At 50.5% G+C, this 26,500-nt stretch overlaps 3 protein-coding genes across 5 annotated transcripts in view; all 3 read left to right on the top strand.

The window, feature by feature from the left end:
* AAK1 (AP2 associated kinase 1) overlaps positions 1 to 14,180 on the top strand; it is a 56,795-nt gene extending 42,615 nt beyond the window's left edge. For 2 of the 3 annotated variants that reach the window (XM_077789229.1, XM_031506733.2), the window contains exons 19-21: positions 217 to 327; positions 2,717 to 2,821; positions 3,712 to 5,762. In XM_077789229.1, the coding sequence (XP_077645355.1) occupies positions 217 to 327; positions 2,717 to 2,821; positions 3,712 to 3,806 (311 nt within the window). In that variant the 3' untranslated portion in view covers positions 3,807 to 5,762. Of the gene's footprint in view, positions 1 to 216; positions 328 to 2,716; positions 2,822 to 3,711; positions 5,763 to 9,389 lie in introns of those variants that run through there. The other variant, XM_077789230.1, reaches the window with a different exon arrangement.
* Positions 14,181 to 15,251: 1,071 nt separating this feature from the next.
* On the top strand, positions 15,252 to 22,210 carry NFU1 (NFU1 iron-sulfur cluster scaffold). Its single transcript, XM_021545391.2, has 8 exons — positions 15,252 to 15,320; positions 16,828 to 16,934; positions 17,212 to 17,347; positions 17,862 to 17,928; positions 18,395 to 18,509; positions 18,705 to 18,768; positions 20,318 to 20,492; positions 20,986 to 22,210. The coding sequence occupies exons 1-8, from the start codon at positions 15,274 to 15,276 to the stop codon at positions 21,031 to 21,033; spliced, it is 759 nt and encodes a 252-aa protein (XP_021401066.1). The 5' UTR covers positions 15,252 to 15,273; the 3' UTR covers positions 21,034 to 22,210.
* A 1,459-nt stretch (positions 22,211 to 23,669) lies between these two features.
* GFPT1 (glutamine--fructose-6-phosphate transaminase 1) overlaps positions 23,670 to 26,500 on the top strand; it is a 30,370-nt gene continuing 27,539 nt past the window's right edge. Inside the window, exon 1 of the mRNA XM_077789228.1 lies at positions 23,670 to 23,752. Coding sequence (XP_077645354.1) covers positions 23,746 to 23,752 — 7 coding nt within the window. The 5' untranslated portion in view covers positions 23,670 to 23,745. The remainder of the gene's footprint in view (positions 23,753 to 26,500) is intronic.

Below are 26,500 nucleotides of genomic sequence, written 5' to 3'. Positions count from 1 at the left end.
GCTGTCACCTGCCTCTGAGGGATTCCTTTGCTCAGCTCCAGAGGGGCACAAAGCCCTGCTGGAGGTGCTCTGTGCCCTCACTGGGAGCAGGGAATCTCCTCCATCACCAGAAGTGGCAGTTCCTGTGCTGGCTTGGCACCAAAGCTGTGCCTGAGGGGGATGTGGCAATGAGAGCTTAACCCTGTTTGTGTCCTGTCCATGCTCACCTGGATCCAGACTCTCTCACTGGGGAAGACTCTCTGCTTGACTGTTCTCTGCTCTCTAACCCTGCTGCTGACCTCCTGGATGAGTTTGCTCCTGTAGCTTTCACAGCTCAGCCTCACAAAGGTAAACTGGCCCTCCTCCTCAGAGACAGAGACTCTGCCCTGTTCTGGTGCTTTATTGTCTCCAAGCCACTGCTTTGTTTTCTTCCCAAACTGCTCAAACTTGGAATGTGCACTGATGTTCTAAGGGGGGAAAAAGAATCGAGTGTTCAGCTTGACTGTAAAGCCAGGGTTTGTCCAGAATGGTGTTGTTTTCCATGGAGTGGGATCCAGCAGGCAGGAAGGGTGGGCTGTGTGCAGCCCTCCCTCAGTGACTGCACTCTGGGTTTGCTTCTTCCTCGTGGCCTTTGAGACTGGTGGTTTTCCTGCATTATTAATTCCAGAAGGGAGCCTGATCATCATCTGTCACAAGATTTTGGAGCAAAAAGAATTTGCTGTGGTTTGTTGGAGTTAGCATCTCGGGCAGATGAGCTCTTGCAGCCCTAGAGAACGTTGTCCCAGTCAGGAGAAGTTCTTGAGTCCAGCTGGAGTGCCACAGCCAACCTGAATGAGAGCCTGAGGGGAAGGCCAGGACTCCTGGGCTATTTATTGCCCTGAAAGATGGGCCCAGAGCAGCAGAGCTGATTCCTGGTGCCCCTCAGAGCTGGGGGGTGCTTGGCTCCTTTGTTGAGTGTCCCTGTAGCAACAGAAATGCTCTGGCCTCAGAGGAATTGCTCCAAAACCAGCCTGGAATCAAATTTTGCACTTGACAGCACTTCAGAATGAGTCTGTGCTTTCCCCAGAGCTTTGGGGTTGCACAGGCAGTCCTTCTTGCTGCTCAGAGCTGAGATCCACCCCTGTGCCCCTTCCCTTTGCACTGAAATGGGTGTGGAGCACTTACTGCTCCATCCTGGGGCACAGCAAAGGCCAGGTGTGCTGCTGTGGCTTAATGGGAAAATGAATTTACTGCATGGCTCTGCCAGGGCTGTCCTCTGGGATGGAAAGGCCTGTGTGTGCTGAGGAAGGTGAGACTCAGTTAGCAGGGGCGGGGCAAGGTGCTAAAATCTTCCAGAACTCACTGAGGGCTTCTTTCCAAACCTCACTTTTAGCTCTGGGTGTGGTTATTAACTGAACATCAGTCTCACTCTTTACTTTTGGTTTAGTTTATCCAGTGCTGGTGCTGGTGATGATCTGAAACACCTCTGGGACAGGTGCTGCTGTCCCTGGGTGTCATCAGCCCATGGAGCTGCAGTGCTCCAGGCACCAGTGGGACCAGAAGGGCTGAAAAGGCAGCCCTGCTCTGAGCCTTTATCAGTGGGATCATGGAAAAGCAGCCCTGCTCTGAGCCTTTATCAGTGGGATCATGGAAAAGCAGCCCTGCTCTGAGCCTTTATCAGTGGGATCATAGAAAAGCAGCCCTGCTCTGAGCCTTTTTTCATTGGGATCATGGAAAAGCAGCCCTGCTCTGAGCCTTTATCAGTGGGATCATGGAAAAGCAGCCCTGCTCTGAGCCTTTTTTCATTGGGATCATGGAAAAGCAGCCCTGCTCTCCTACAGCTTTTGGGGGTTGTTTTCCCTAGGTCTGATCCTCCAGGGCACAGAGTAGTTCCACGAGTGCTTTCTTGCCTCACCTCCCTCTCCCCAAACCTGTTAAATCTTGTCCAGCTTTAGGTGGAAATCTTTTATTCCCAGCAGGAGTCAGACAGGAATGAAAACTGCTGGGTTGATGTGTCCTTGCTGGGCTTTCAGAAACACTTCATAGGAGCTGGGGAGCAGATTTGGGAGGGTATTTGAGGTGTCTGAAGGAACAAGTAGTGATGCCCAGGGAGTGTGAGAGGCTCTGAAAACACATAATTGCCTGATGAGGTGGATAAATAATCTCATCTCATCTGTGGAGATGGTTGGAAGTGCCTCCCACCACGTGCTGAACTGCAGCTGATGTGGTTTGAAATAAATGGAATTATCTCCCAGAACTGCCCTAGGGGCCTCTGGAAAAGCTCTCACAATATCTGGGTACTCTCCAGGCAGGTCAACTCCTTGGAAATCTGACTTCATGTTGCCCTTCTTGTTTCATTGCAGCGGGTGAAAGCGCAGGGTTTTGTCTCATATAGATGACTGGAATTTCTTCTGTGGTTTGTTTTTTCTCCCCCAGCCCTTTTCCTCTCCCTGTGCATGAGAGCTGGGAGCCAGAGAGCCAGGCTGAGCCTCTGCCACGGCTTCCAGCTGAGCCCTCAGACTGGTCAGGTTTTGTTCTGGGTCTTGCTTGGTTTGGTTTGATCCCCTCCACTTCTGTATCTCATTGCCTCTCTTCTTTCCTGCCCAGACTTACCAGCTTCATTTCACCTTTTAAATAAAACTCCTGCATCTAAACGCTGCCTCTGAAGACATTAAGATGTTCTAACACTTCCTGGCAATTCTAACCAGCCTCTCTGCTGTCTTTGCTTCTTTACCCTTCCTTCTCTTCTATGCTGCAGAAGATACTAACCTGATATCAGGCTTTGATGCTCCTGAGGGCTCTGAAAAAGTGACAGAAGATGAGTTTGACCCAATTCCAGTGTTGATATCCAAAAATTCACAAGGTAAGCCAGGATGTGGGAGTGCAAAAGGGAAGGAAAAAAGGCAGAGTGGATATATAAATTAGTTTTGGGGCAGTGGTGCTGTGGCACTTGTGACTGGTTCCAGTCTGAGCTGTGAAATAGCAGAGGTCTGTCCCCACCTCCTTGAGGAGCTCTGGGCAGGCAGAGCCTGGAGGGCAGTGCCTGGGCAGCTGATCACTTTTGTGGGATTTTTTTAAGCCTTTTTTGTCTTCTTTTTTTTTTCAGTTTGGTCACAGAACCTTTTGGCTTCCCTAACTCCCATTTTTGGTCAACAGCAGGAGTGTGCTGAGCCCCTGCTCTGCACTAGTCTTGGCTGTCAGAGGCTGACACTCGTTAGGAGCAGCTCAGGCATTACAAACTCTGCTCCTGCTGGGAGTCAGGGATTTCTCCCAAGGCTGGGCCACCCCTGGGGGGTTGGAACCAGATGCTCTTTAAGGTCTTTTTCAGCCCAAACCATCCTGTGGGTCTCTCCTTTAGTATCCAAGTCCCAGTCCCACGACAGCCCAGTTCTCCTGGAAGCAGCTCAAAGCACCCAAAGGTGCTCCTAAAGGAGATTTCAAGATTTAAAATTCTGACCTGTCCTTGAATTTGTTTTAGAGATCCCTTAGTAAGGCCAGGGTTCTGGATAAACTTTGTGGTCAGAATGGGTTTGTAGGGATTTGCTGGCTGCTGTGCTGGTTTGGTTTGGGGGAAGAGGGTGGAGCACCAAGCAGGGGATTCATTGCTATGGTGATAGAAATAATGAGAAGAGCTTGAGCAAATTCTCTGTTTTGCTTTGACTTTTTTCTTTCTTTCTTGATCTTGAACTTCTGAAACTGTCGTGTGTGTGTGTGTCCTGCTCAATACTGAATTCCTATCTCTCACACTTCCAGGTGGGCATTCTAGAAACAACAGTGGAAGCTCTGAGTCCAGTCTTCCCAACATAGCCAGGTCTTTGCTGCTGGTGGATCAGCTCATAGACCTGTAGCAGTGCCACAGTAGCAGAAGCAGTTTCTGTAACGTACCCACACTCCGGTTTCCTTGCCAGAAGAGTTCCCTTCCTTGTGCTTCTTTGGGGCTTTTCTTTTCTTTTTTTCCCTCCTTTAATTAAGAGAAAAATCTGCCAACAGGAGACGGTCACCCACCTCTCTCCCTGCCTTGCTGTGCCCTGGGGAAGTTCTGGCTCAGTTCTCCAGGCAGCCTGGTGTCTGTAAGGCTGGTGAGGCCCTGGGAGGTTGGTTCCCTCTGCCCTGTCCCGTGGCTGTGTCCAGGGGAGCAGCCTGAGAGCCCCCGGGCCCTGCTCAGGAGCTGGGGCTGCTCTGTGACCCTGGCCCAGCCTCCTGTTCCCGGAGCCGGGCGTGAGCAGCGCGGCCCCATCTGGGCTTTGGGCTCTGGGCTGTGGCTCTGCTGCTCTCCCCTGTCCCCACGGCTGGGCAGGGGCCAGGGGACAGTGGCAGGGACGTCCCTCAGCTGCAGGACACGGGGCAGGAGAGCTGGTGGCTCTGAATTGCTTCCGAGGAGGAGGAAGCCCTGAGTTCCTCCCGGCCATACTCTGGTGATGGTGCACATGAAGAGTTTTCCAGCTGCCCCCAGCTCGTGGTTTGCTGTTTGACAATCCTGCTGGGAACAAACTGCGCTTCCTGGGGGAGGGAAAACAGAGAAAGGGGGAAAAAAAAGGACAAAAGTAAAAACCAGATTGTTAAAGCTGCAGAAATGACCCTAAGTGAAGCGTGACAAGGTTTTGAACCAAATCCATGTGAGTATGGCTGTGACTAGTGTTTCATTGGCCTTTTTTGGGGTGAAAAGGGCGCTGTGGCAGCAGCAGATGTATTTTCTGTGACTTCTTTTCTGTGTTTGACTGGAAAAAAAGAAAATCCCCTCAACCTATTGTAAATGGTGTATGAAACAAATTGTCCTACGGCTGTTTGTCTATTTTTAATCCTGGTTTTAGTCAAGCATCTGGTATCTGTTCTGGGTTCTCCATTCTCTCTTGTAACTGCTATAGTGCACCCCAGTTCAGTATGGAGCCATTGTTTCAGTAGACAAAGATTCCTGTGGGCCTTTCTCCACCCCAGTCTCTGTGACCACGCATGCCCTCGGTTCAGGTGGTTTGAAATCAGTGCTGCTACAACTCGATGGGTTCTCCCTTTTCCTTCCCCCCACGCTTGGTTTGTCATAGCTGGATCCGCTCAGCTCCTTCTCCTTGGCTTACCACAAAGTCTGGAATTTCTATCTCGTATTTGAAAGCCCTCTCTGAGCAGAAGGACTCTCCCTCTGCAGTGGAGTTTCCCCAGCTTTCCTGCTCCCCGTGTTTGTGTTTGTAGCTGTATTAGTACCGGTGCAGTTCCCCCGTGCGAAAGTGCGAGCGACTGAATGTGTCTGTGCTGACCTCGCTGGGAAGGGAAGAACCCCAAGTTTGTGACTCCTCCTCTCCTCCCTCCATCTCCTCCCCAGCCCGACACTTAGTTTAACAAATTCTGTACATAGAACTCCCATCGGTTGTGTCTCTACATTACTCTTCTTTTAAAACCTACACTTACTAATAAAAGTATTGCTTACGTGTGTTGTATCATTACATGTGTATACTGCACTTTCCAAGAGAAGCTTTACATGAGAACTATGGAAATGACCTTAGTAAAATTGTGGATAGAACTTTATTATTTTTTTGTTTTATATTCCTAAAGCACAGGTGAGCTGGACTGGAAAACATGAAGACGCTATAGATAGAAAGTTATTGTATAGTCAGATACTGAGATTATATGAAAAGAGAATGGATTTTAAAAAGTAACCATCTACTGTATATTAGAAACAAAGATTTCTGTGAATTAAAGTACTTTTAAAGAATGTTTAAGATTTTAAATCTAATGGCGCTTGTTCAAGGGTTCTGGAAAAAATGACAAATGCACTGGGTTGTTAATAATGCTATTAAATAAGCAGATGTGAATGTTTATTTTATTGCTTTTTCAAGTAGCTGTTCGTGGGTGTGGGTGGAAATACGATATTTTAGAGATGTCTGTTCTTAAACCTCCTTCACCAGAAAATATTCACCATGTGCTTGCAGAGCGAATGGAATTGAGAGATGAGTGGAGACTGGGGATTCATTTTAAACTCTCCAGAAACTGTGAGTGTCCCAGGGGCCTGGGCTGGTGCTCAGAGCTGAAGGGTTTGTGTGAGAGCTGCCCTGAGGGCACAGCTCTGCCAGGGGACACGCTTGGTGTCCCCCGAGGGGCTGAGAATCCGTGCTGGAGCTTGGCTGGAGGTGTTCCTGTCCCCTCTGAAGGGCTCAGGAGGGGTTCAGTGCCACCCCAGCAGGTGTTCTGCTCTGCCCATGGCAGTGCCCTGGTGCTGGGATGGCAGCAGGGGCTGGAGCTGTTCTGGTGGATCTCCTGTCAGGGTCAAACACAGCACGTGGAGCAATTTCCCTTCACCTCAGGTCGTGCTTTGGGTGCAGGAACAAGCTCTGTCTTTGAGTGGCAGAGATTCAAAGGAATAGTTGGAATTTTAGTGTTGGTTCTTGCTTACTCTGAGGGGCTCAGGCTGGGAAGGGCCCCTGCCTTTGGAAACCTCCTGTTCATCTTTAACCAGATGAGTTCAGTCAGCCGCCTCATTTCTGACAGTATCTGCTGTGTTGGGAGCATCTGTCCCAAAACAGAAGGTGCAGCTCCCTGGGTTTGGACTGTCCAAGTCTTCTCAGGATCCTTTGAGACCTCCTTGGCCAGGGCTTCAGGTGCTGTGCAGCCTGCTGGGACAGTGGTGGGAGAATCCTGGCTTTGTGGCAGATCTGCATCATCCTCCTCCAGCCCACTCAGCACAGGCCAGGGCAGCTCGAGCTGATCTGTGTGAAGCAAAAACACTTTAGAGGGAGCTTCTTGTGAAGGAACCATAATGGTGTTCTCTGGCCTAAAACTGTGCAAAACCACCTTATTTTAAAAATCACTCAGTGTGCTGGTCCTGGGGAGCCAGGAGGGGCTGCTGGCTGGGCTTGTTCTGGGGGCATCTCCCAGCCTGAGGCTGCTCTGCTGTGCAGGGCTCAGGCTGCTCTTGAGCTGCTGGGAGGTGGGGTGGGGGTTGGTGTGCCAGGACTGCAGCATTCAATTCCTTTTCCTCTGGAACTGAGGGCTCGTTCTGCCTCCTGGCCTCCCACTGTGAGTGGCTTGGAGCAGAAACACTTGATCCTGCAAATTGCGCAGTGTCACAGGTGTCCCTGACCTTTGGTGCTGTGCTGTTCCTCCTTGGTGGGAGTGCTGGGTGGGGTTAGTTCTGTGCTGTTGTTTAATGGGATTGCTTCTAGAAATTGGAACAGTTTGCTTCTAGGAATTGCAGTACAAGGAAAACCTGCACAGTGCAAGAATGAAGGAGTGATAAAAGGCTGTTGAGCCCTTCAAAATTCCAAACTAGTAATTCTGCACACTGGTAACTGTGCTGATCTTTAGCTGCCTGTTCCTGGATGTTTTGTCCTGACTTTGGCTTGATGAAATCAGGAGAGTTTCCTGGTGAAAGGGGAGCTTTAGACTCCAGGAGTTTCTCTGTCTCCCCTGACCTTTTTTTGGGCTCTGCTCCAGAAGTGAGATCCTCACCCATTGTGGTGACTGCTTTGCCTCTTGTGAATAGGGAGTAAATATTTTCTCGATTTTCTCTTGGTTATTTCAGTACTCTGCCACTTCAGGGCACTGTTTTCCCTGGAAGCTGGGGAAACTCCAGGTGCCAGAGCTGTCACCTGGGGTAAAACTCTTTCAGGCTGCTGTCTGAATACCTGCAGAGTGTGTTTCTGGGGTACTGAGTGATCAGAGGTTTTTTTTTTAAGGTTCTCCCTCTTGAAAAAGAGCCTGAGTATAGTTTGGAATCTTCTTTAGTATGTATATCTGACCCTGGAATCAAATATTATACACACCAGTGTTGTACAGGAGAAAACTGCTGCTGAGCATTTGGTGCCCTTCTCACGTGAATGGGCACAGAGAACATCAGAAAGAGGAATTTTTCCCAAACCAGGGCATTCTGCTCCTTGTGCAGTGTCCCCATGTTCAGAGCTGCGTGCTGCTAAGCAGATGGGTTTAGCTGCTGTCCTCCCTCTCTCACTGTCCCAAATGCCATGACTTGTGTGGGCACAGGCTTGCACAAGTCAGAAATTCCACCCAGATGTGCTGTTCTTGTGCAGAGTGGGCCCTTGCTGTGCACGACCCTGCTCTGCATGCTGAATGCCTTTTCCCCTGGATCCATGTGGATCCAGAGGCGTTTCCATGATGCAGCAGCTGGTCCTGCTGTAGCTCAGAGTGTCCCAGTGACCCCTGGCCAGGGTAGGCCACCACCCTCCTGGGAGCCTGCTGCTCCTGGAATCCCAGAGTGGGCCCTGAGGGAAAGCCAGCGTGGACAGCACGGGCTGCAGGAGAGGGGATTTCTGTGGAGGTGCAATGTTCTCACAGCTGCGCTGTCTTTATTTAGCAGTGTGATGTACCCAGGTGAGAGTTCCCAATAAATTCTGGTTCTGATGCCTCATCAACGGCTGCTGTGTCTTTACTTGTGAGCAGTGATGGAGAAGGGGCTATTTTGTGTCTGTGGGTGTGATGGAGGAGCAGTGCCCGAGGGCTGTGATGGGTGTGCAAACATGAACAATTCACCTGGGCAGAGTTTTCCCTGGGTGTGGTTCTGGCACTGCAGGGTGTGTTGGTTGGTGCCTTGCTGACCCTGGGTACCAACCAGCCTCCTCACCCTCCTCATTCTTCCTGCAATTCCTGCTGTTTTAGTTTTCATGTGATTTTCTCCTATCCTCTTGCTAACGAGTCCAATGACACTTCTAACCTGCCAAGTAGTTCTGTGAAGGTAAGAGATCTTCTGTTTTGTCTGTGTGAGTCCTAAGGCCTCCTGGTGGCTCTTGGAGCTGGAGAAGGGCAGGACAGCCTCTCCCTGCACTGCCTTCTTACACCAATGCAGAAACAAGCCAGGTCATTGGAGCTCTGCTCCTTGATTTAAAGTCATGGTGTGGAGTATTTAAAAATCATTTGTCTGGCAGTGGTTAAAAAGAATAGCTGCTACTAAAATAGCTGCTACTTAGGATTCACTAAAAGCTGTAAGCTGACCTTCAGTCTCTGAGAGGGGCCTGTTATTTTAGCAGGTGTTGGGGCATCCCCACGTATTCCACAAGCTTTTCCACCTATCTGTGGGCTGGCCCACAGGAAGAGAGGCTAGGCCAAGCAATAGGTGTGCTTGGAGAGCAGCAGTGCAGGATGGAATGACAGAACTTGTCTGCTGGAGCTTCCCTCAGGCAGCAGCGTGGGGAAGGGAAGCGCTCAGTGCTGGTGGGTGGGTGGGAGAGAAGCCTGGTGGGATGGTGCTGAGGGTGCTGTGCGTGCCCATGCGTGTGTCAGACATCTCCCATCCTCTGAGCAGTGGTACCCGTGGTGTCCCTGGGCCGTGTCGCCAACACCTTCCCTGGCATTATTTTTTCATTGATTTGCCCTCCCTCTCCTGCCCATTTTCCATGCATGGTGGTGGTTTCCATCTGCCGTTCCTGTGTAACGTACCTTTGCTGTGACTGCTGAGCTGGTTCAGTAACACCCATCTCTTGTGTTCGTAGGTGTGCAGAGGGCTCCGGGCCGGTTCCCCGCTGTCGCTCTCGAGCTCTGTAAAGGAGATCCCGGCAGCGACGGACGCGCCTCGTACAAGGGTCAGCCCGAGATGCTGGAGGGGAAAGTGCAGCACAACTCAGAGCCGGAGTACCTGGCCAGAGATGGACCTTCAAGCAACAGCTCCTTCTACAGCAGCGAAGGAGAGGGGACAGACCACGAGGGAGATATTCTGGATTGCAGCGGGTCCAGGCCTTTACTGATGGATTCGGAAGAGGAGGAGGAGACGTGCAAGTTGTGCCCGGGGTTCCTGCAGCCTGTGCCCAGGCACGAGGCCTCCAAAGAGGATCTCCAGACCAGAGCAGGGGAGCCACTGTTCCCGGCCTTCCAGTCGCACAGCGGGGAGGCTTTTAACGAACCCGACGTGTTTGCCACGGCTCCTTTCCGAAGCTCCAGGAAGGTCCCCGATGAAGTGGATGTCTTTACCAAAGCTCCTTTTATTTGTAAGGGCAACGCGGCTCTGCGGCATCCAGAGGAAGCAGATGTGTTTCTGAGAGCCCCTTTCACCAAGAAGAAAAGCGTGGAAGAGTTGACTTGCCACAAGGAGCCGTTCACACCGCCCGTTTTCCTGAGCCAGGGAGGCGACAGCCGAGCTCAGCCGATGTTCCTGGGCCTGGATCCAGCAGCGCACGGGTCCGTGGCCTCGGCGAGAGCTCCACATCCTTCTGCTGCCTTTGCTCAGCCAGGCAATCTCCATCCCTGCTCCGTCAGAGCCGTGGAGGCCCAGGAGAGCGGCCCTGCTAAAGCGGCGCTGCCCGAGCAGGGCGACGCGCTGGGCTCTGTGGCCAACAAGCCCTTCCGTCCGCAGTCCCTGTCCAAGTATTCCCGGCACTACGGCCCCGAAGACGGGCCGGGGCTCGAGGCCCAGCCCATAGCTGCTTACAAAGTGGTGTCTCACACCAGCAGACAGGCCATAGCGGGGTCTGTCTCGGTTGTCCCGCTGTCTTCCAGGACTACGGAGCTGCCCGGCGCCGATCCCTTCGCCTCGGCGCCCTTCCCTTCCAAAGCAGCCAAGCAGAAGCCTTGACGTGCCGGGAGCGGGGGCTGTGCTGCCTGCAGGACCGCCTCGGGAGGACCTCAGACCTCTGCGCTGAACTGAATGACATAGCAATATATACATATATATATATATAAAGTAATTATTATTTTTGGTCAGAACTCTATTTGCAGTGATATATAGTTGAACCATTTAAGTTATGTTTTTCCGAATGCCGGGCTCTCAGGATCCTCGTATCCTTTCCAGTTGCTTCTCACCTTCCTCCTCTCACTGTCTTCCCTCCATTTATTTTTTTTCTATTCTTTTCTCGAACCAGCAGTATTCCATATTTTCTGGTGGTTCTCCTGGGTGGAGAAATGCACTACAAGATGAATTAAAAGTTTTATTAATTACAGAGCGAGTCAAGCAGGACTTGCTAATGCTCTGGAAAGGACATGATTTCACAGGTTAAAGGCTTATTGTGACTTTTGCTCTCAGTGATATTGCTGCTGCTTGGCAGCAGTGGCAGCCACGGCCCTGTGGGTGCTGTGCCACAGAGCCAGAGCCGTGCTGGGATGTCTGGTGCCAGTCTGGGCAGTGCTGGTGAGCAGAGCCAGGGCAGCAGCACAGCCTTGGATGGAGCACGAGGCAGTGCTGCTGCCCCGGGGCTGGGGCAGGGAAGGTGTTGTGAACCCAGTGAGGCAATCAGGCTGCTCCTGTTGCTCGAAAATCAAACGTGCAAACAATCAGGCAGAGCTTTCACTTTTCATGGTTGCGATGACAATGATGATTTTAGCGCAAAAATACTTGGGTCTGATGGCAAGCTTCCTGACCAGCCAGGGCTGGAGTTTAGGCCTTGACTGGGAGGGTTTCCCTAAAATATTTTACAAACAAATCTTTATTAATAATCTGTGGTAATGTGAACAACCTACAAAGGATATAAATAATGTCAGGTAATTATATTACAGCTCAATCCCTTTATAAAAACTCCATGTATTAGCATTACAATATAAACAATATATTCAGAATTACCAATCATCCCAACTGTTTCTTGTGTAAAAATGTTTAAAGTTACGGCCCAAACCTCACAAACCAGTCACTGAACAAGCTCCATTCATCTTGTCCCTTCAGTTTCCCAAGCTGATGATGGAGTCAGAGTAACAGAGGCTGGTCAGACCACCCTTGCAGGTACACATCATGAACCAGAATCTGTGGAACCATGAGCATATCCTCCCCACTAGGTTATTAATGGAAAGGGACCTTCCCATTTTCCACTTTCACGATTCTTAACAAATACTTGAGCTTTTTCTAGGTGAGTGTGTGATCCACTGAAAGGGCATTGGACTGGGGTTAGGTCATTCTAAAGGTGATTCAAAAATTTTATATATATATATAAGGTTTCTTGCAGTCTTTCGTGGGGGTATACCCTATCACCAGGTTGGAAGAGACCTTCAAGCTCATCAAGTCCAACCCAGCCCCAACACCTCAACTAAACCCTGGCACCAGGTGCCACATCCAGTCTTTTTCTGAACACTTCCAGGGATGGAACTGCGGCAACAACAAAACCCCTCCAGCAACATTTTTAGAGAATCAAGGCTTTACTTTGCTTCATGCAAGGATGTGCAGCAGCAATAATTTCATCCACACACAGCCCGAGCATGCAGAGGGAATCACTCTATGACACGTCAGTTTTGGTAGATTTTTTCACCTCTTTTAAACAATCACAACCCCATAGAAATTCGTTGGTTCAAGGGAGGTGGTTTTAGTTTTAAATCTGTGTTCCCCCAAGTCAGTTGTAGCTGGATGGGATCAGTGAGAGACGCAGAAAATAACTGTGAGAGCAAACTGTGAATTCAAGGACAGGGAGTGTGAGCCCAGCCACCAGCCAGTGTGACAGCCCCACTGAGCCAGGAGCTGCCCCCGAGCCCTGGAGTCTGCTCGGAAGCTGCTGGGAGGGAGGTCAGGCCTTGGTGCTGTGGATGGACCTGTGGATCAGGGAGGTGCTTTGCTGGAGTGAGCCGGTACCCTGTGTGAGCCACGTGGGTTCGAGGTGTCACCTCTGCTCACTGCATTCAGGTTCTCCTTCCTTCTCTTCATTTTTACTTGAAAAATTGCTTCTGAATAATTCAGTGAAGCTTCTGTCAGTGCCACGTGCAGGTCCCACAGAGCTGGTGCTGGAGGAGCATCAGCCTGTCCCTTCATGCTGGGAGAAAGGGAAGGTGCACTGAGCCGTGCGGGCTCCACTCCAGCCCTGCTCAGCCCAGGTCAGGCTGAATTTCCAGCTGGCATTTTGGCAGCTTTTCTGCCCTTCAGGCACTTTACAGGAAGAGCAGGCTGACTGTGCCACAGAGCTCATGATCCTGCCAGACACATCCAGTTCTTAAACTCTTTTAAATTTCTTCTAGGGGTGGAGGCAGCTCGTTTGTATCTCTGCATGTGACTCTAATGGGATGTCTGGTTATGGTCAGAAGACTCAATTTCAATGCCTGTTAGTCTAATACCCTTCTCATTTCCAGCCTGTTTTCCTCCTAATCCTATACTACTGCTGCTGCAGCCTCAGCGTGATGAGTTATAAGTGGAAATTTAATTTCCATAGCATCTGAAGCTTATTGTTTTAATGAATGTGGAAGAATCATGCTAATTATTTGCCACACAATCAGTGATCTTAATGAAGTGAGACTTACATAGACTCAATGGGTGTGTTTTGTAATCAGTTTGCTGAAAAGAACCACTGGTTTCACGTGTTTTGTAACGCTGTAGTAGAAGGTGTTCACTGCCCTGGGCCCTTGTACCACGTCAATCCTGGATTCCTGCTGGGAGAGGGACTGGCTCTTGCTTCTCACCCACGGAATGCACTAAAGTCTCTGTTCAAAGTGATCAGAATTTCTACCTGAGTGAAACAAGCAGCTGTCTCTCACTGCCGTGACTGCTGGGGGGACTGTCCTCCCCAGCTGCTGCAGGACTTTGGGGGTTGTCCCAGTGTCCCCTCTCCTGCCTCACCCCGACCCGTGTGAGCACTGGCGACACGGCCTGATCGTGTCCTCAGTGCCACAGCAGCAAAACCGGGCGAGATCTGCTTAATTGCTGAACTCAATCACTCCAAAGTGCTATTCAGTTACTTTAACTCAGCTTCCACCAAAGACTCTTGTGTTGGGGAGTTGAATTTTTGTGGGTTTTTGTTTCTTTCCTCACAGTGTTAAATCAATGCCTTTGAGCACACTGACAGACCCCAAAGCATTTTTTACGGTTGTATCATGATGCTGAAATCCTGCTCCAGTTCTGAAACACATTCCTGAAACCTGAGCAGCTGCATGAGCGTTTCTAGAAATAACCCACAGCCTGTAGTTTCTGCTGTAGGTGGGCGAACAGCCTCACGCACACCTGGAAATACTCCCTGTGAAGGCAGAGGGATAATGTTGATCAGCGTTCCTGATCCCTTGCCCCCAAAGGGATGGGGTGGGAGGGCAGGGGGCTCGCTCTGGTGTGGGATGCAGCAGGTGGAGCATCCCACACACCGAGTCTGGCCCTGGAAAAACTCCTCTGTGTCCAGGAGGAGCCGGAGCTGGGAGTGTCCGTGGTCCCCACAGTGATGCACAGTGACACACAGTGACTTGAGTCCCCCAGTCCCCTCTGTGCCCCCCATGCCTGGCAGATCCCTGGGCACAACTTTTGCACTCCGGTTGGGGTCGTCTGTTCCTGGTAATCGTGAAGAAATGTTCCACTTGTAAACTTATGTACATTTTATTAAAACTGTATCTGATGACAAGCACCGTCTCCATTGTGCCTTCCTTCTCCTCTCTCCATGGAAAATACTTTTGCTGGATAAAGGGAATCTGTGTTTTAATGAGTTCTTCCTACCGAAGTGCAGAACTGGGTTTGGCTGTTTTATCTGGCAGCTGTAAAGCAGAGGATATTTCAGTTAATATCCCAGAGAGAACCCTTCCCATGCAGGGCCGGACAGAGCCCTGAGCCCTCCCTGCAAAGCTGCTGCTCCTCAGCGGTTTTAATGTAGGGCTGGTGCCTCTGGGGGCTCACTGTGTGCTGGTTAAACGTGTCTTTCGGTATCATTCAGCTGCAAAGACTCTCTTAAGTGTAAAACATTATTTGGGCTTTGCTGCGCCTCTTAATTTAATTCCTGTCTTGGTGGAAACGTCCATTGAGAGACTTTGCTGCCTTTTGGTTCTGCAGAACTCCCTGGCTGGAGGGGCTCTGCTCCAGGGAACAGGGACAGGAGGGGAACGGCCTCAGGCTGGGCCAGGGAGGGGCTCAGCCTGGAAATCGGGGAAATTCCTTCCTGGAAACTGGGAAAATCCCTTCCTGGAAAGGGCTACCCCCCTCTGGCACAGGCTGCCCCGCGCAGTGCTGGAGTCGCCATGCCCCCATCTGTGGGGATTTAACAGCCTCACACGCGCTCAGGATCCTGTTCTGAGGGGTAATTCCCCTCACACCCTGCTCAGGATCCTGTTCTGAGGGGTAATTCCCCTCACACCCAGCTCAGGATCCTGTTCTGAGGGTTAATTCCCCTCACACCCAGCTCAGGATCCTATTCTGAGGGGTAATTCCCCTCACACCCTGCTCAGGATCCTGCACCGAGGGGTAATTCTCCTCACACCCAGCTCAGGATCCTGTTCTGAGGGGTAATTCCCCTCACACCCGCTCAGGACATGCTCTGACGGGTGTGGCACTCTGGCACACGGGTCAGTGGCGGCCCGGCCGTGCCGGCACCGGCGGTCGGTGGCCCCGCACTGAGCCCGCTCCGTCCCGATCGCCTCCGCCATGGCCGCCGCCCCCTCAGGCGCTGCCGCCAGGGGGCGCCGCCGTGCCCGGGCGGCGGCGGGCGCGGCCCCGGGAGTGCCAAGATGGCGGCGGCGCGGCGGCTCTGCGCGGCGGCGGGGCTGGGCGGGCGGTAGGTGACCGCGGGGCCCGCGGCTGCCGCTGCCCCGGCACGGCTTTTTCCTGGAGGGAGCTCGGCTTATTCCTGAAGGGGGCCCCGCTCGCCCCCTCCTCGCGTGACTGAAAGGGGGCCGCGTCGCAGTTAGCGGCACTGCGACCTCCAGGGCCGCCCCGGGGGCTCCTTGCTCTTCCCCTTCCTTTCTCCATCGCGGACGGGGGTGACGCTTCTTCCTGGTGGGCAGTGCGAGGCTGTTTCTCCTTCTCAGCCCTTCCCAGCCGCAAGCTGGTAGCTCTCCGAGACACGCAGATCGTGGGTGCTCAGCCCTGTACACCCGGGGAGAACCGCGAGGGGAAATTCCCCTCACACCCTGCTCAAGATCCTGTTCTGAGGGGTAATTCCCCTCACACCCAGCTCAGGATCCTGTTCTGAGGGGTAATTCCCCTCACACCCGCTGAGGGTCCTGCACAGACGGGCAATTCCACACACCCACTCAGGATCCTGCTCTCAGGGTAATTCCACACACATCCTGCACCCAGGAGTAATTCTCACACCCGCCTCAGATCCTGCACAGAGGGGTAATTCCCCTCATACCTGCCTCAGATCCTGCTCCAAAGGGTGATTTCCCCTCACATGTGATCAGGATGCTCAGTGAGGGATAATTCTGCACCCCCTCGTGTGCACAGGATAAATGAGGAGCTGTCACACCCTTCCCACCTCTGTATCTTCAGGGCCCTGGAGTCAGAGGAAATTCCTCTCCCACAATTGGCTCAAGATCAAGGGGTAAGGGGGAATTTTGAGGACCCTGTAAAATGGGATAGAACCATTATTAGCTAAAGGGAGGTAACAGAGCTTCCAGGAGACCTTCCTTACACATCCTGTTGTGCTTTATACCTGCACCCGAGCCCACAAAAGTAAGCAAATAACACGATTTAGACCTTTTCTGTGTTGGTGTGTCCTGTGCTCATGGCACATTTAATGAGACAGATCTTCTCTCCCGTTCCATGTATGATACGTGTGGACCTCGGTGCAGTGCTTGTGCTCTGGTTTATGACCCCCAGAGAGAACCAGCCTCTTACTGAACAGCCCCTGCTCATGGCATTTACTGTTTATCTCTTTTCCTCTCCTGTAGCTGATAAGGAGGAGAGGAACTAGATAATAAATGATCCTTAGTATGTAATAATTAGTCTGTGATGTGAGGTGAGCTTTGTTTTCATTTTCTGACATTCACTTTGCTTTGAAATACCCTGATGCTGTTGGCTGTGCGTACAGTTGCAGAAATCAGGTATTCACAGCAGTGAAACTGAAGCCTGTTACTCCATCACTCTGTCTTGCATTTCGTTTTTAATGTTTTTTTTTTCCCCCACTGCTCTCCCTGCTTTACCTTTGTCCGAGCCAATGACACCACCCCAGGTGTGCCCTGCTGAGTTCCTGGGCAGCTAAAAGCATCAGCAATGCTCTCTCTTTGGGACTGTGCAAATGTGGAATTTGGAAATTGTTAGTAAAGTTATTTTTCTCATAGGTTCTGTCACATGCTGTTAAAAGATCATAATCTGACAATCCGCCAGCCTTTCCACCATCTTCTGCAAAAGAAACCATCTCTTCCATCTGCAACATGGCATCGTGCAGGTAAATACCAGTTCAAAGTGAACAGATGAGCATATTGTGGGGTTTTCTGTCCTGTGGTAATGCTGAAAGTTTGCTTTTTAGTAAGTAAAAGTTAGGAAAAGAAGCTAAGCCAAGGTTCCTTTTATCCTTCATCTCCTGTGAGATGACGTGCCCGCGTTCAGCAGTGTTCCTGTGGTCTGGGATCACCCTGGGCTTGCTAAGTAATCAGGACTTGACTTTCATTTAAGCTCCTTAGGTTTGATTATATTACTTTTCCTCTTTGTTTTTGTCTTTGCAGTAAGAGGTATGTTTATTCAAACCCAGGACACACCAAATCCAAATAGCTTGAAGTTTATTCCAGGAAGGGCAGTGCTGGAGTCGAGGACTATGGAGTTTTCCACACCAGCTGCAGCCTATTGCTCACCTTTAGCAAGGTATTATTATTCCCTTTTAAATAGAATTTGGAATAAAAATTTTCAAATAATTAACAGAAGCTCCCTGGAGGAAGAGAATTATTTATTTCAGATGGTTTGGTGCAATTGCATAATTCCATGGTTTAAGTCTTTTCAAAATCCAGTTGATTTAGCGATGCAAATGCTCAGTGCACGTACTGAGCATTTCAAGTGGGTATTGTGAAATCACTTCTATCATTTTCCATTACACATACTCTTGTGGTAAGATTTCAAATACTTTCATTCATTGCATTTTTGATGTTTTCGAGTCTTCCAAGAGAATATATTTTCTTCTCCCTGTAATTCAAAAACACTCTTAGACCCTTATGCTGTATTTACCTCCAAGTTCACCACAGTTTTAGGGTTTCTTTCCGTAGATGAAATTGTTGGGTTAACCATATTGTTAATTGTTAAAATGAAAACTCAGTTTGTTTGTCAATTTGGGACTAATATTTTTGCCCACTTCCCCCCCCCCCCCACCTTGTTTCCTTAACAGACAGTTATTCCGGATTGAGGGAGTTAAAAGTGTTTTCTTTGGGCCAGACTTCATCACAATCACCAAGGTAAGCAGAGCTGTGCTCAAAGATGAACTGTGTGGAATGGCCACAGAGCAGATCCAGACAGGCATGGGGGAGGTTCCAGAGAAGTCCACAAGTGCCTTTAATATGAAACAAAACAAGTTCAAGGGATGATAAATTGGCACATTGACAGTCTTGAGTCTCTGAAACTGTTGATAAAACTATCTGTCAGATAATAACGTATTTTGGAGACTTTCACACCTTCTTAGCTAATATTTTAAAAGCACTTGCTTGGCTTGCAAACAAGGAGACCCTTCTTTGGCTGGTGCAGTCTGAGTCTGACTAAACGTTTTTGGCAAAGCTGGACTTGAGAGAACATGAAGTCCCGTCTGGGCATCAAATGTGAGAGACCATGATGGCATTTTTAACGTGAGGATCTCTCTGGAACCTAGTAGCAGCAGACAGGTACTCCTCTTCATTCTTTTTCTTTCCCCTCTTCTGATTCTCACAGGAGAGTGAAGACCTGGATTGGAACTTACTGAAACCAGATATTTATGCAACCATAATGGACTTCTTTGCCTCTGGCTTACCCGTAGTTACTGATGAGGCACCTAGGACAGACACAGGTAAATGAAATCTTCAGGGAGAGGCCAAGTCTGCCTTTGGGTTTAGCTTTTGTGACATCCAGAAGAGCCTCCACTTCTCCCTCAGAAAAGCATGCAGGAGAATTTAAAGTTAAAACCTCTTAAGGTGGCCTCAGGCAGGAGTTTGCAGCCTGGAATTCTCTCAGTGTTCTGACTTGCACTTTTTCTTTTCCCAAGCTGCTTCAGAAGAAGATGATGAAGTTGTACTGATGATTAAGGAGCTGCTGGATACAAGAATCAGGTAGTTTACACTCCAGAGGAAAATTTCCTAATGGAAAATCCTGGCATTCAACGGATTTTGGCCTTGCACTCTGCTGTGATTTTATTGGTGCTTTAACACAGTTTGAATTTAGAAACTGGTGGTAACTAATGAAGTCTCCAGAGTGGCTGTGGCTGTGTTGTTTACCTGAAGAGTATTTTTGTGCTCATTAACTGCCTTCCAGAGTGAACTGAAAGCAGTAAGCAACTTGACATTTGAGGTGCAGGGGAAGATGGCTGATGTGTTTGTGATATCTGAGGGTGACATCTTCCCCAGCTCACAAACTGCGGGAACCAGAAATTTTAGTTTTCTTTTTTTTTTTTTTTTTAGCTGCTGCATTTAAAGTGATATCACATAATTTAACAATTTATCTCCGAGCAGACACACGGTGCTGGTTAATTTTCCTGAAAAAGCAAGAAACGTAGAAATAAGCTGGAACATCTTTGCCAAGCATCTGTACTAAATGTTGAAACCAGAAGACAATTTCTGCCCAAAATTCTGCTTTTCCCACCTTTTCATTTCTTTAATTTCCTCCCCTTGCACCCATCAGTGCACCAAGAAGCTGTGGTGCGTCTTCCTTCATTTTCTAGCAGGGTATTCTTATAAATTACCCATCAGCCAGACTACACATAGAGCATTGATTGTCCAGCAGATCAAAATTAAATGCAGAGGAGCTGTCACAAGGTGCAGGATGGGGGGAATGTACATCTGTAAGGTCCTGTAGCGTTTCAAAAAGTTAATTCAAGTAGGAAAAATGGAATTTTAAATCATGATCTTTGGCTTTCAGGAATGGAGATAATTTGCTGTGGTGAGTTTATAAATGTGTCAGGTTCACAGATTTTCCTGTTAGGACTGTAGCTCTCAGAGAGTTATTTTGGAGATCAGTATAAAGAGCTTCTGTTAGAGTAACTCGATGGTTTTAACTTGGTCTGGAAAAATGTTGCTATGGGGACAGAGCTACAATGCTGGGCATTTGTGCTGGCAGAGGGAGAGCAGGCTGCAGAAATGCTCGTGACAGTGGGGTGAGCTTATCAGGAGCTGCTTCCTCTACCCCTGAGCAGGATGAAGCTTTTATAGTTGGGGCTGTTTTCTGTCCTGCCCAAATTGTGGAGAACTGCATATTTATTCATGGAATAAATGGGCTTCTTACCACAGGTGACAGCTGTGCTGCACCCGTGGGGGACACACCCCTGAGGTATTTATTGGCAGTTCGAGGCAAGGATTGCCTCCAGGCAACCAGGCTGAGCTCTGCCCCAGGGTGTTCACTCTCTACCCTAAAATCTCAGTGGTTCCTTCAAGCATTGCTGCATTAATTACAAAAACGCTTTGCCTACATATGAAGTTTCTGTGTTAGATAGCCCAGCAGAGCAGGAGTTGTTGGAAATGTGAACCAGGTGGTTGTAGAGAAATGGTGACTAAATCCCCCTGTCATGACTCTTACTGTGAGTATTAAATACTGCTTTACTGAGAGTTTCTGAAGGAGCCCTGTTTCAGCTCTAGCAGCTTTAAGCTGAGTGCTGTGTTCCCTCAGGCCCACGGTGCAGGAGGATGGTGGTGATGTTATTTACAAAGGCTTTGAGGACGGGATTGTGCTGCTGAAGCTGCAGGGCTCGTGCACCAGCTGCCCCAGCTCCCTCATCACCCTCAAGAGCGGGATCCAGAACATGCTGCAGTTCTACATCCCTGAGGTGGAAGGCGTTGAGCAGGTGGGTCGGGGAACATGGCTGAGGTTTTCTTTTCCGTGGAAAAGGAGCTCTTTGTCCCTTTCCAGCAGGGCAGGGTGGCAGTTAGGGAACACCAGGGCTGTTTGGATGCAGGTTTTCCAAGTCAGCTGGAGAGCTCTGCAGGGTCCTGTGCCCAGAGCTGGGCACATTGCAGGCACCTTTGTGATGTGATAAAGAGCAAGGAGCTTTGTCCCCTGAAATTCAGATTCTTTGGCTTTCTCATGAAATGTCTGATCTCTGGAGTGATTGTTTTCCTGGCCTTTGTGGGAGCTTGACCTGCTCCTGTAATTAAAGCTCATTTCCTCCTGGCATTTTGGATTGCCCGTTTTTCTTACCTTCCTCCCGAGCTCATTGTCGTTCAGTGGTGTGGAATAACTGCTGTTCTCCTTGGGCCCAGCAGGGATTTAATGTAATAAATCCTGCAGGACTGAGAGCTTAAACTGTTTATCTAAACTACTTCTGGATTTGATTTCAGGTTGTTGACGATGATGATGACGTGGAGAAAAAAGCAAATTCTACTTGACTTCGTCATCTGTGGCCAGATAAACATTTACCTCCTGCTGTATGTAAACCATCTTTGTGCTGAGGAGCAACCAAATCTGCCTTGTCAGAAAAATAGTTGTGCTTACTGTGAGAATGTACAAGCAGTTCATCCACTAATTTATTAAATGCCCTGGATTACAAAAAAATTCTTCTGCTATGTCTTTAGAAAGAAATGGTGGGCTCAGAAAACAGTGATGTGTTTCTTCATTGTTTTTTCATACAGAAGCTTCAGTACTGGAAAAAGAGAAGGCAGAAGTTCCTTGGCTTTTTTGTGCAATAGCAGTATTAAATGGTTATTCCCCCAAACTGTGGGACTGACAGGACTTGCTGCCCTTACTCTGTAAATGGGAGCTTCAAGAATGTTAATTTTATTAAGTCTTGTTAAAAAGCTGCTGATTCCTATAAAATTTCTGTGTGTGAAAGATAACCTATAACATCAACTGTTCATTTTGGGGGATGTAACACTGTGGAAAGTTACCTCCTTGCTCATTACCACTGTGCAAACCATAGCAACAGAAACAAAAAACGTTTGTTATAAAAACCATACATTCTAAAGCAAATGTTAGAGAAGAATGATCCTTATCAGCTTCAGTAAGTAGGCTAATCAGCTCATTTAGCAGTAAAATCGTTCGGCCACCATGCAAGAGGTGATTTCTCAGCATCAGGAGGAAGGTGCAGTGCTGGAAGCACAGGGTGGCAGAGGGAAGCAGCCTGTGTTTGTGTTTGCTCCTGCCACATCCTGTTTGCCCGGGACGTGGCAGAGCAGGGCTCCTTCAGTGCTGCACCCCACGGCAGGGAATGTTTGCTGTTCTGACGTTGGAACGCATCAGTGGGGCTTTGCAAGGAGCTGTGTTTACTTTTGTGTGTAGGAATGATTTCTTCCTGGTGCCTGGCTTTGTGACCAGGAATTCTGTTCCTTCTTTGTGCTGCCACCACGGAGCTGAGTTTGTGGTCCTCATGTGGCTTAGGATTGGCTTGACAGCCTCTGGTGTGTTCTCCTCTTTCATCCCTTGCCAGTGTAATTATTCCTCTAATAAAGTCCCTAAACAGGATCAGTTCAGCTGCTGGAGAATCTCCTCTACAGCACATCAGCATGTGGTAACCATAAACTACCTATTACTTGGCAGAAATTTGAAAATAAATATTTTAGCTAAATACTTCAGCTTTCAGTAAGTTTCCCGGCAGAGTTTGATGGGGGTGGCTGCAGACAGCATCGCTGAGCTCTCAGCTGCACGGCTGTCACGCCTTGGTCAGTCACTCTGTCCCAGTTTGCTTTTCAGATTCATCTTAATGGTTTCTTTCTCTTGCTCGTGAGTGGGTGCTGTTATGGAGCAGGGCTGGGGAGGGATGCAGCCCGTGTCACGGCCCCTGCCCTAGCCCGGAGCAGCCTTGGTTCGTCACCCGGTGATCTCCAGACGCTGAGTGCTGCGGGAGGACCTGGGGGTGATCCCGGGGGTGATCCCGGGGGTGCTGCTCCTGCCTGGTGTCAGAGGGAATTACCGGGGGAAACACCTCCCCTCCGCTGCCCGTGGCTGGCAGTTACCGGGAAGGCTCTGGGAACGGGTGTACCCCGGTCTGGGGTTGGGAATTATGGGGAAGGGTCTGGGAAAGGGGATACACCGGTCTGGGGGCTGGGAATTCAGGGAAGGGTCTGGGAAAGGGGATACACCGGTTTGGGGGCTGGGAATTCAGGGAAGGGTCTGGGAAAGGGGATACACCGGTCTGGGGTTGGGAATTATGGGGAAGGGTCTGGGAAAGGGGATACACCGGTTTGGGGGCTGGGAATTCAGGGAAAGGACTGGGAACCGGGATACACGGGGCTGGGAATTACCGGGAAGGGTCTGGGAACGAGCATCCCCCCGTCTGGGGTTGGGAATTACCGGGAAGGGTCTGGGAAAGGGGATACACCGGTCTGGGGGCTGGGAATTCAGGGAAGGGTCTGGGAAAGGGGATACACCGGTCTGCGGCTGGGAATTACCGGGAAGGGTCTGGGGTTGGGAATTATCGGGAAGGGTCTGGGAACGGGCATACCCCGGTCTGGGGTTGGGAATTACGGGGAAGGGTCTGGGAACGGGCATACCCCGGTCTGGGGCTGGGAATTACCGGAAAGGGTCTGGGAACGGGCATCCCCCGGTCTGGGGTTGGGAATTACCGGAAAGGGTCTGGGAAAGGGGATACACTGGTCTGGGGCTGGGAATTCAGGGAAGGGTCTGGGAAAGGGGATACACCGGTCTGCGGTTGGGAATTATGGGGAAGCGTCTGGGAACGGGCATCCCCCGGTCTGGGGCTGGGAATTACCGGGAAGGGTCTGGGAACGAGCATCCCCCGGTCTGGGGCTGGGAATTATGGGGAAGCGTCTGGGAACGGGCATCCCCCGGTCTGGGGCTGGGAATTACCGGGACCGGTCTCCCCGGACCGGACCAGGGGCTGGCAATCACCGGGGCGCTCAGGGAGCGGGCCCACCCCGCGTGGCGGGGCCGTTTCCGCCGCCCGTCCCCGCTTTGTGCGGACGCGGCCCCGGCAGCGGCTGCCACGTCCCGGGCGCGGGCGGGCGGGGCGGCGGCGGCGCGGCCAATGGCGGCCGGGGCGGGCCGGGGCCTGCGCCGGGCCCGGCGCGAGGGGCGCGGCCCCGGCGGCGCAGGCGGCACAGGCGGCACAGGCGGCTGCGGAGCGGGACGGGACAGGACGCACCATGTGCGGTGAGCGGCGGCCGGGGGGCGGCGGGGCAGCCCCCGGCCGGGCGGGGACGGAGGGCCCGGCCCCGCTATCCCGGCGGCGCGGGGAGGCGGCTCGCACCGCGCCGGTGACTGGAAGGGCGAATTGTCGGCAGACCCCGCGGGGATGTGCGGCGGCGGCAGCGGCGGACGAGGCCCCCCGTGCCGCTGGGGCCGGTCGGTGCTCGGGGACGCCGGGCCGGGGCAGTCCCGCCGTGGCTCCCGGGCCGCTGGGAAGGGCGGCTCCGGTGGCGCTGCCCGCCGGGGCTCGGCTGCTGTGCGAGGCACCGCTCCCACTCCGGAGCCGGTACCCGTGGTGGTTCTGGGGCGTTGCAAGTCCCGGTAATTTGTGTTCCGCAGGTCGGTCCGGCCCGGCTCGGCGCGGTGCCGGTCCGTGCCCGGGCTGGGCCGGGCCGCTGCTGGGTCTCCTGTCCTTCCCCTCCGCTTCCCGTGGCAGTGCAGCCGCGCTGCCCCATCCTTTACGCACGGAATGTCATTTACCTTTTCCCTATCCCGTTGTCTTCATGTTTTTTCATGGAAATTTACAAAACAGCGATCTGTTGGATTTTCCTATTTTCTTTCAACCCTACCTTCTTTTTTTTCCTTTTTTTTTTTTTCTCTGTATTTTTGTGCACAAAATTATGCTCTCAGCGGGACTGTGGGTTTTACACTTAACGTGCAAGTTGCCATTTCTCTCTTTGTTTTTGTGGGATGGAACCGGCATTGCCTTCAAGCTGTCAAGCTTTGGAGAATCAGAGACTCATACCTCAGCTCACATTTAACACCCTGTTAATTCGTGTTGGAAGTACAAAGAAGAGCAAAGCTAAGAATAGAAAGGATAATTATTATTATAAATAGCTTGTTGCAAGAATAGGGGTGGTTTTGGTGCCTCATGCTTGCCGTATTTGAGGTCCAGCCTCTGAAATGTGCAATATTAGCACATTAATTAATTAATTAATTAATTCTGCTCTTTTCTGCTGTGAAAACACCGGGTAGTTCCTCAGCTGTGTTCAGGATTTTAGGTGTTTCCCCGCTTTTTGATACAAGTGAAGTTCTTGGATATTGAAACATTTTATGGGAAGAGTGAGAAAAGCATTGGGGATTACTGTCACTGTTACTGAGGGTTGCTCTGGGAGTCGGGGATGTATCCTGGAGTGAGAGGGCTGCTGGTTTGTCTGGAGCAGAAGGCCCTGATTTCCCTGATTTCCCTGATTTTCCAGGCTCTGGCAGCTGCAGGGCCTCAAAACACAACATTTCTGCCATGGAATTGAGGCTGGGGATGGATAAACCTGGTTTTATCCTGCCACAGCTGCCCACCCGCCTTCAAAGTTTTATCCAATTCTCACGGAAAGGTTGAGTTTTAAAAGAAATAAATGTGTCAATGGTGCTGTTGTTACCTGAATTCTGAGATACCTCAGTATCAGAAAAGTTAGGATGAGTTTTAAAAGAAATATATGTGTCAATGGTGCTGTTGTTACCTGAATTCTCAAATTGTGTGACACTGAAGGGAGAGCTTCAGCAGCTTCCAGACTGGAATTACCAACGCAGTATTTTCAGCCTGATATTCAGGTTTGTGACCCTACAAAATCTGATGGGCTTGTGTTGCTGGACAAGTAAAGGAAAGGAGCCTCCAAATCCTTGGTGCCTGCTGTGAGCCCTGTTTAGTTGTGCTGGGGGTTTGTTTCTAATAGTGTCAGTGAAAAACAGTTTTTGGCCTTGGCTGTGTGAAACACAGGTGCAGTTTGAACACCTGGCCAGGTGTGAGTTGGGTCCGAGTGGACCAAACCAGTTCCATGGCATCTGGGAGACAGTTCAGGAAACAGGTTTTTCCAGGGCTCCACCGACTGTTCTGTAAATCAGTAAACCCGTCATATGCCATGGCTGGATTTAATGACCAAAAGGGGTGGCAGAATTTGGGTCTTGGGTGGCAGAATTTGGACCTGGGATGGCATAATTAAAGTCTTGGTTTACTAGTGATTCCTGAAGATAAAAGTGGACTTGAGTTTCCAGCTCTGGGGTTGCATGTCCATCAGTGGGGACATTCAGCCCTTCCTCATGGGCTACACCTTCCTCATGGGTTACACCTTCCTCATGGGTTACACCTGGCTGTTCCTGGTGTCTGCCTTGGAGTGGAGCATGGAGCTGTGGCCCGGAGAGGCCTGGAATTGCTGCTCTGGTTGTTTACTCTGGGCAGGATTTCTCCTGGTTTCTTTTTAGCTGGAGAGGGAGCGTGGGCAGCGAGAGAGAAGTGTCCAGTGGACAAATGTGGATCCCCACAGGGTGGATGTTTTTCTGGTTTTGCTTGTTTTCCCAGCCTGGAGGTGATGAATTGAGTGTCAGCTCTCCCTGTGCAGCTCCCAGCCATAACAAGGACAGAGAACTTTCTGACCTTGTGCTCCTCAGACTGGGCAGAAAAAAGGAGGTTTTGGGACACAGGGACTGGCACCTCCCTGAACTGCTGGGCAGCAGCAGCAGCTCCTCCAGCAGGGCTGAGCAGCAGCTCTGGGATAAAGGATTCCTTGGAATGGCCAGGTGGATGTCCTGATAACAAGGCCTATGGAAATGAGTTAGCAGTAATAGCAAAAGGAATTTGGAAGTAAACCCAGCCCGAAGGCTTTTCTGCTTTTGTAGGAAAAGGATTGCAGGAAGCAATTTCTTTGTGTATCTCAGCCATTTACCTGGAAGGGATGATGCATTTCATTTGCCTCTGAACATGCCCTGAAATTAAGGAAC

This window comes from Lonchura striata, chromosome 32 (assembly GCF_046129695.1).
Source record: "Lonchura striata isolate bLonStr1 chromosome 32, bLonStr1.mat, whole genome shotgun sequence".
NCBI lineage: Eukaryota > Metazoa > Chordata > Aves > Passeriformes > Estrildidae > Lonchura > Lonchura striata.
The sequence above is the reverse complement of the archived record's forward strand: the minus strand, read 5'-3'. Positions and strand labels throughout refer to the sequence as shown.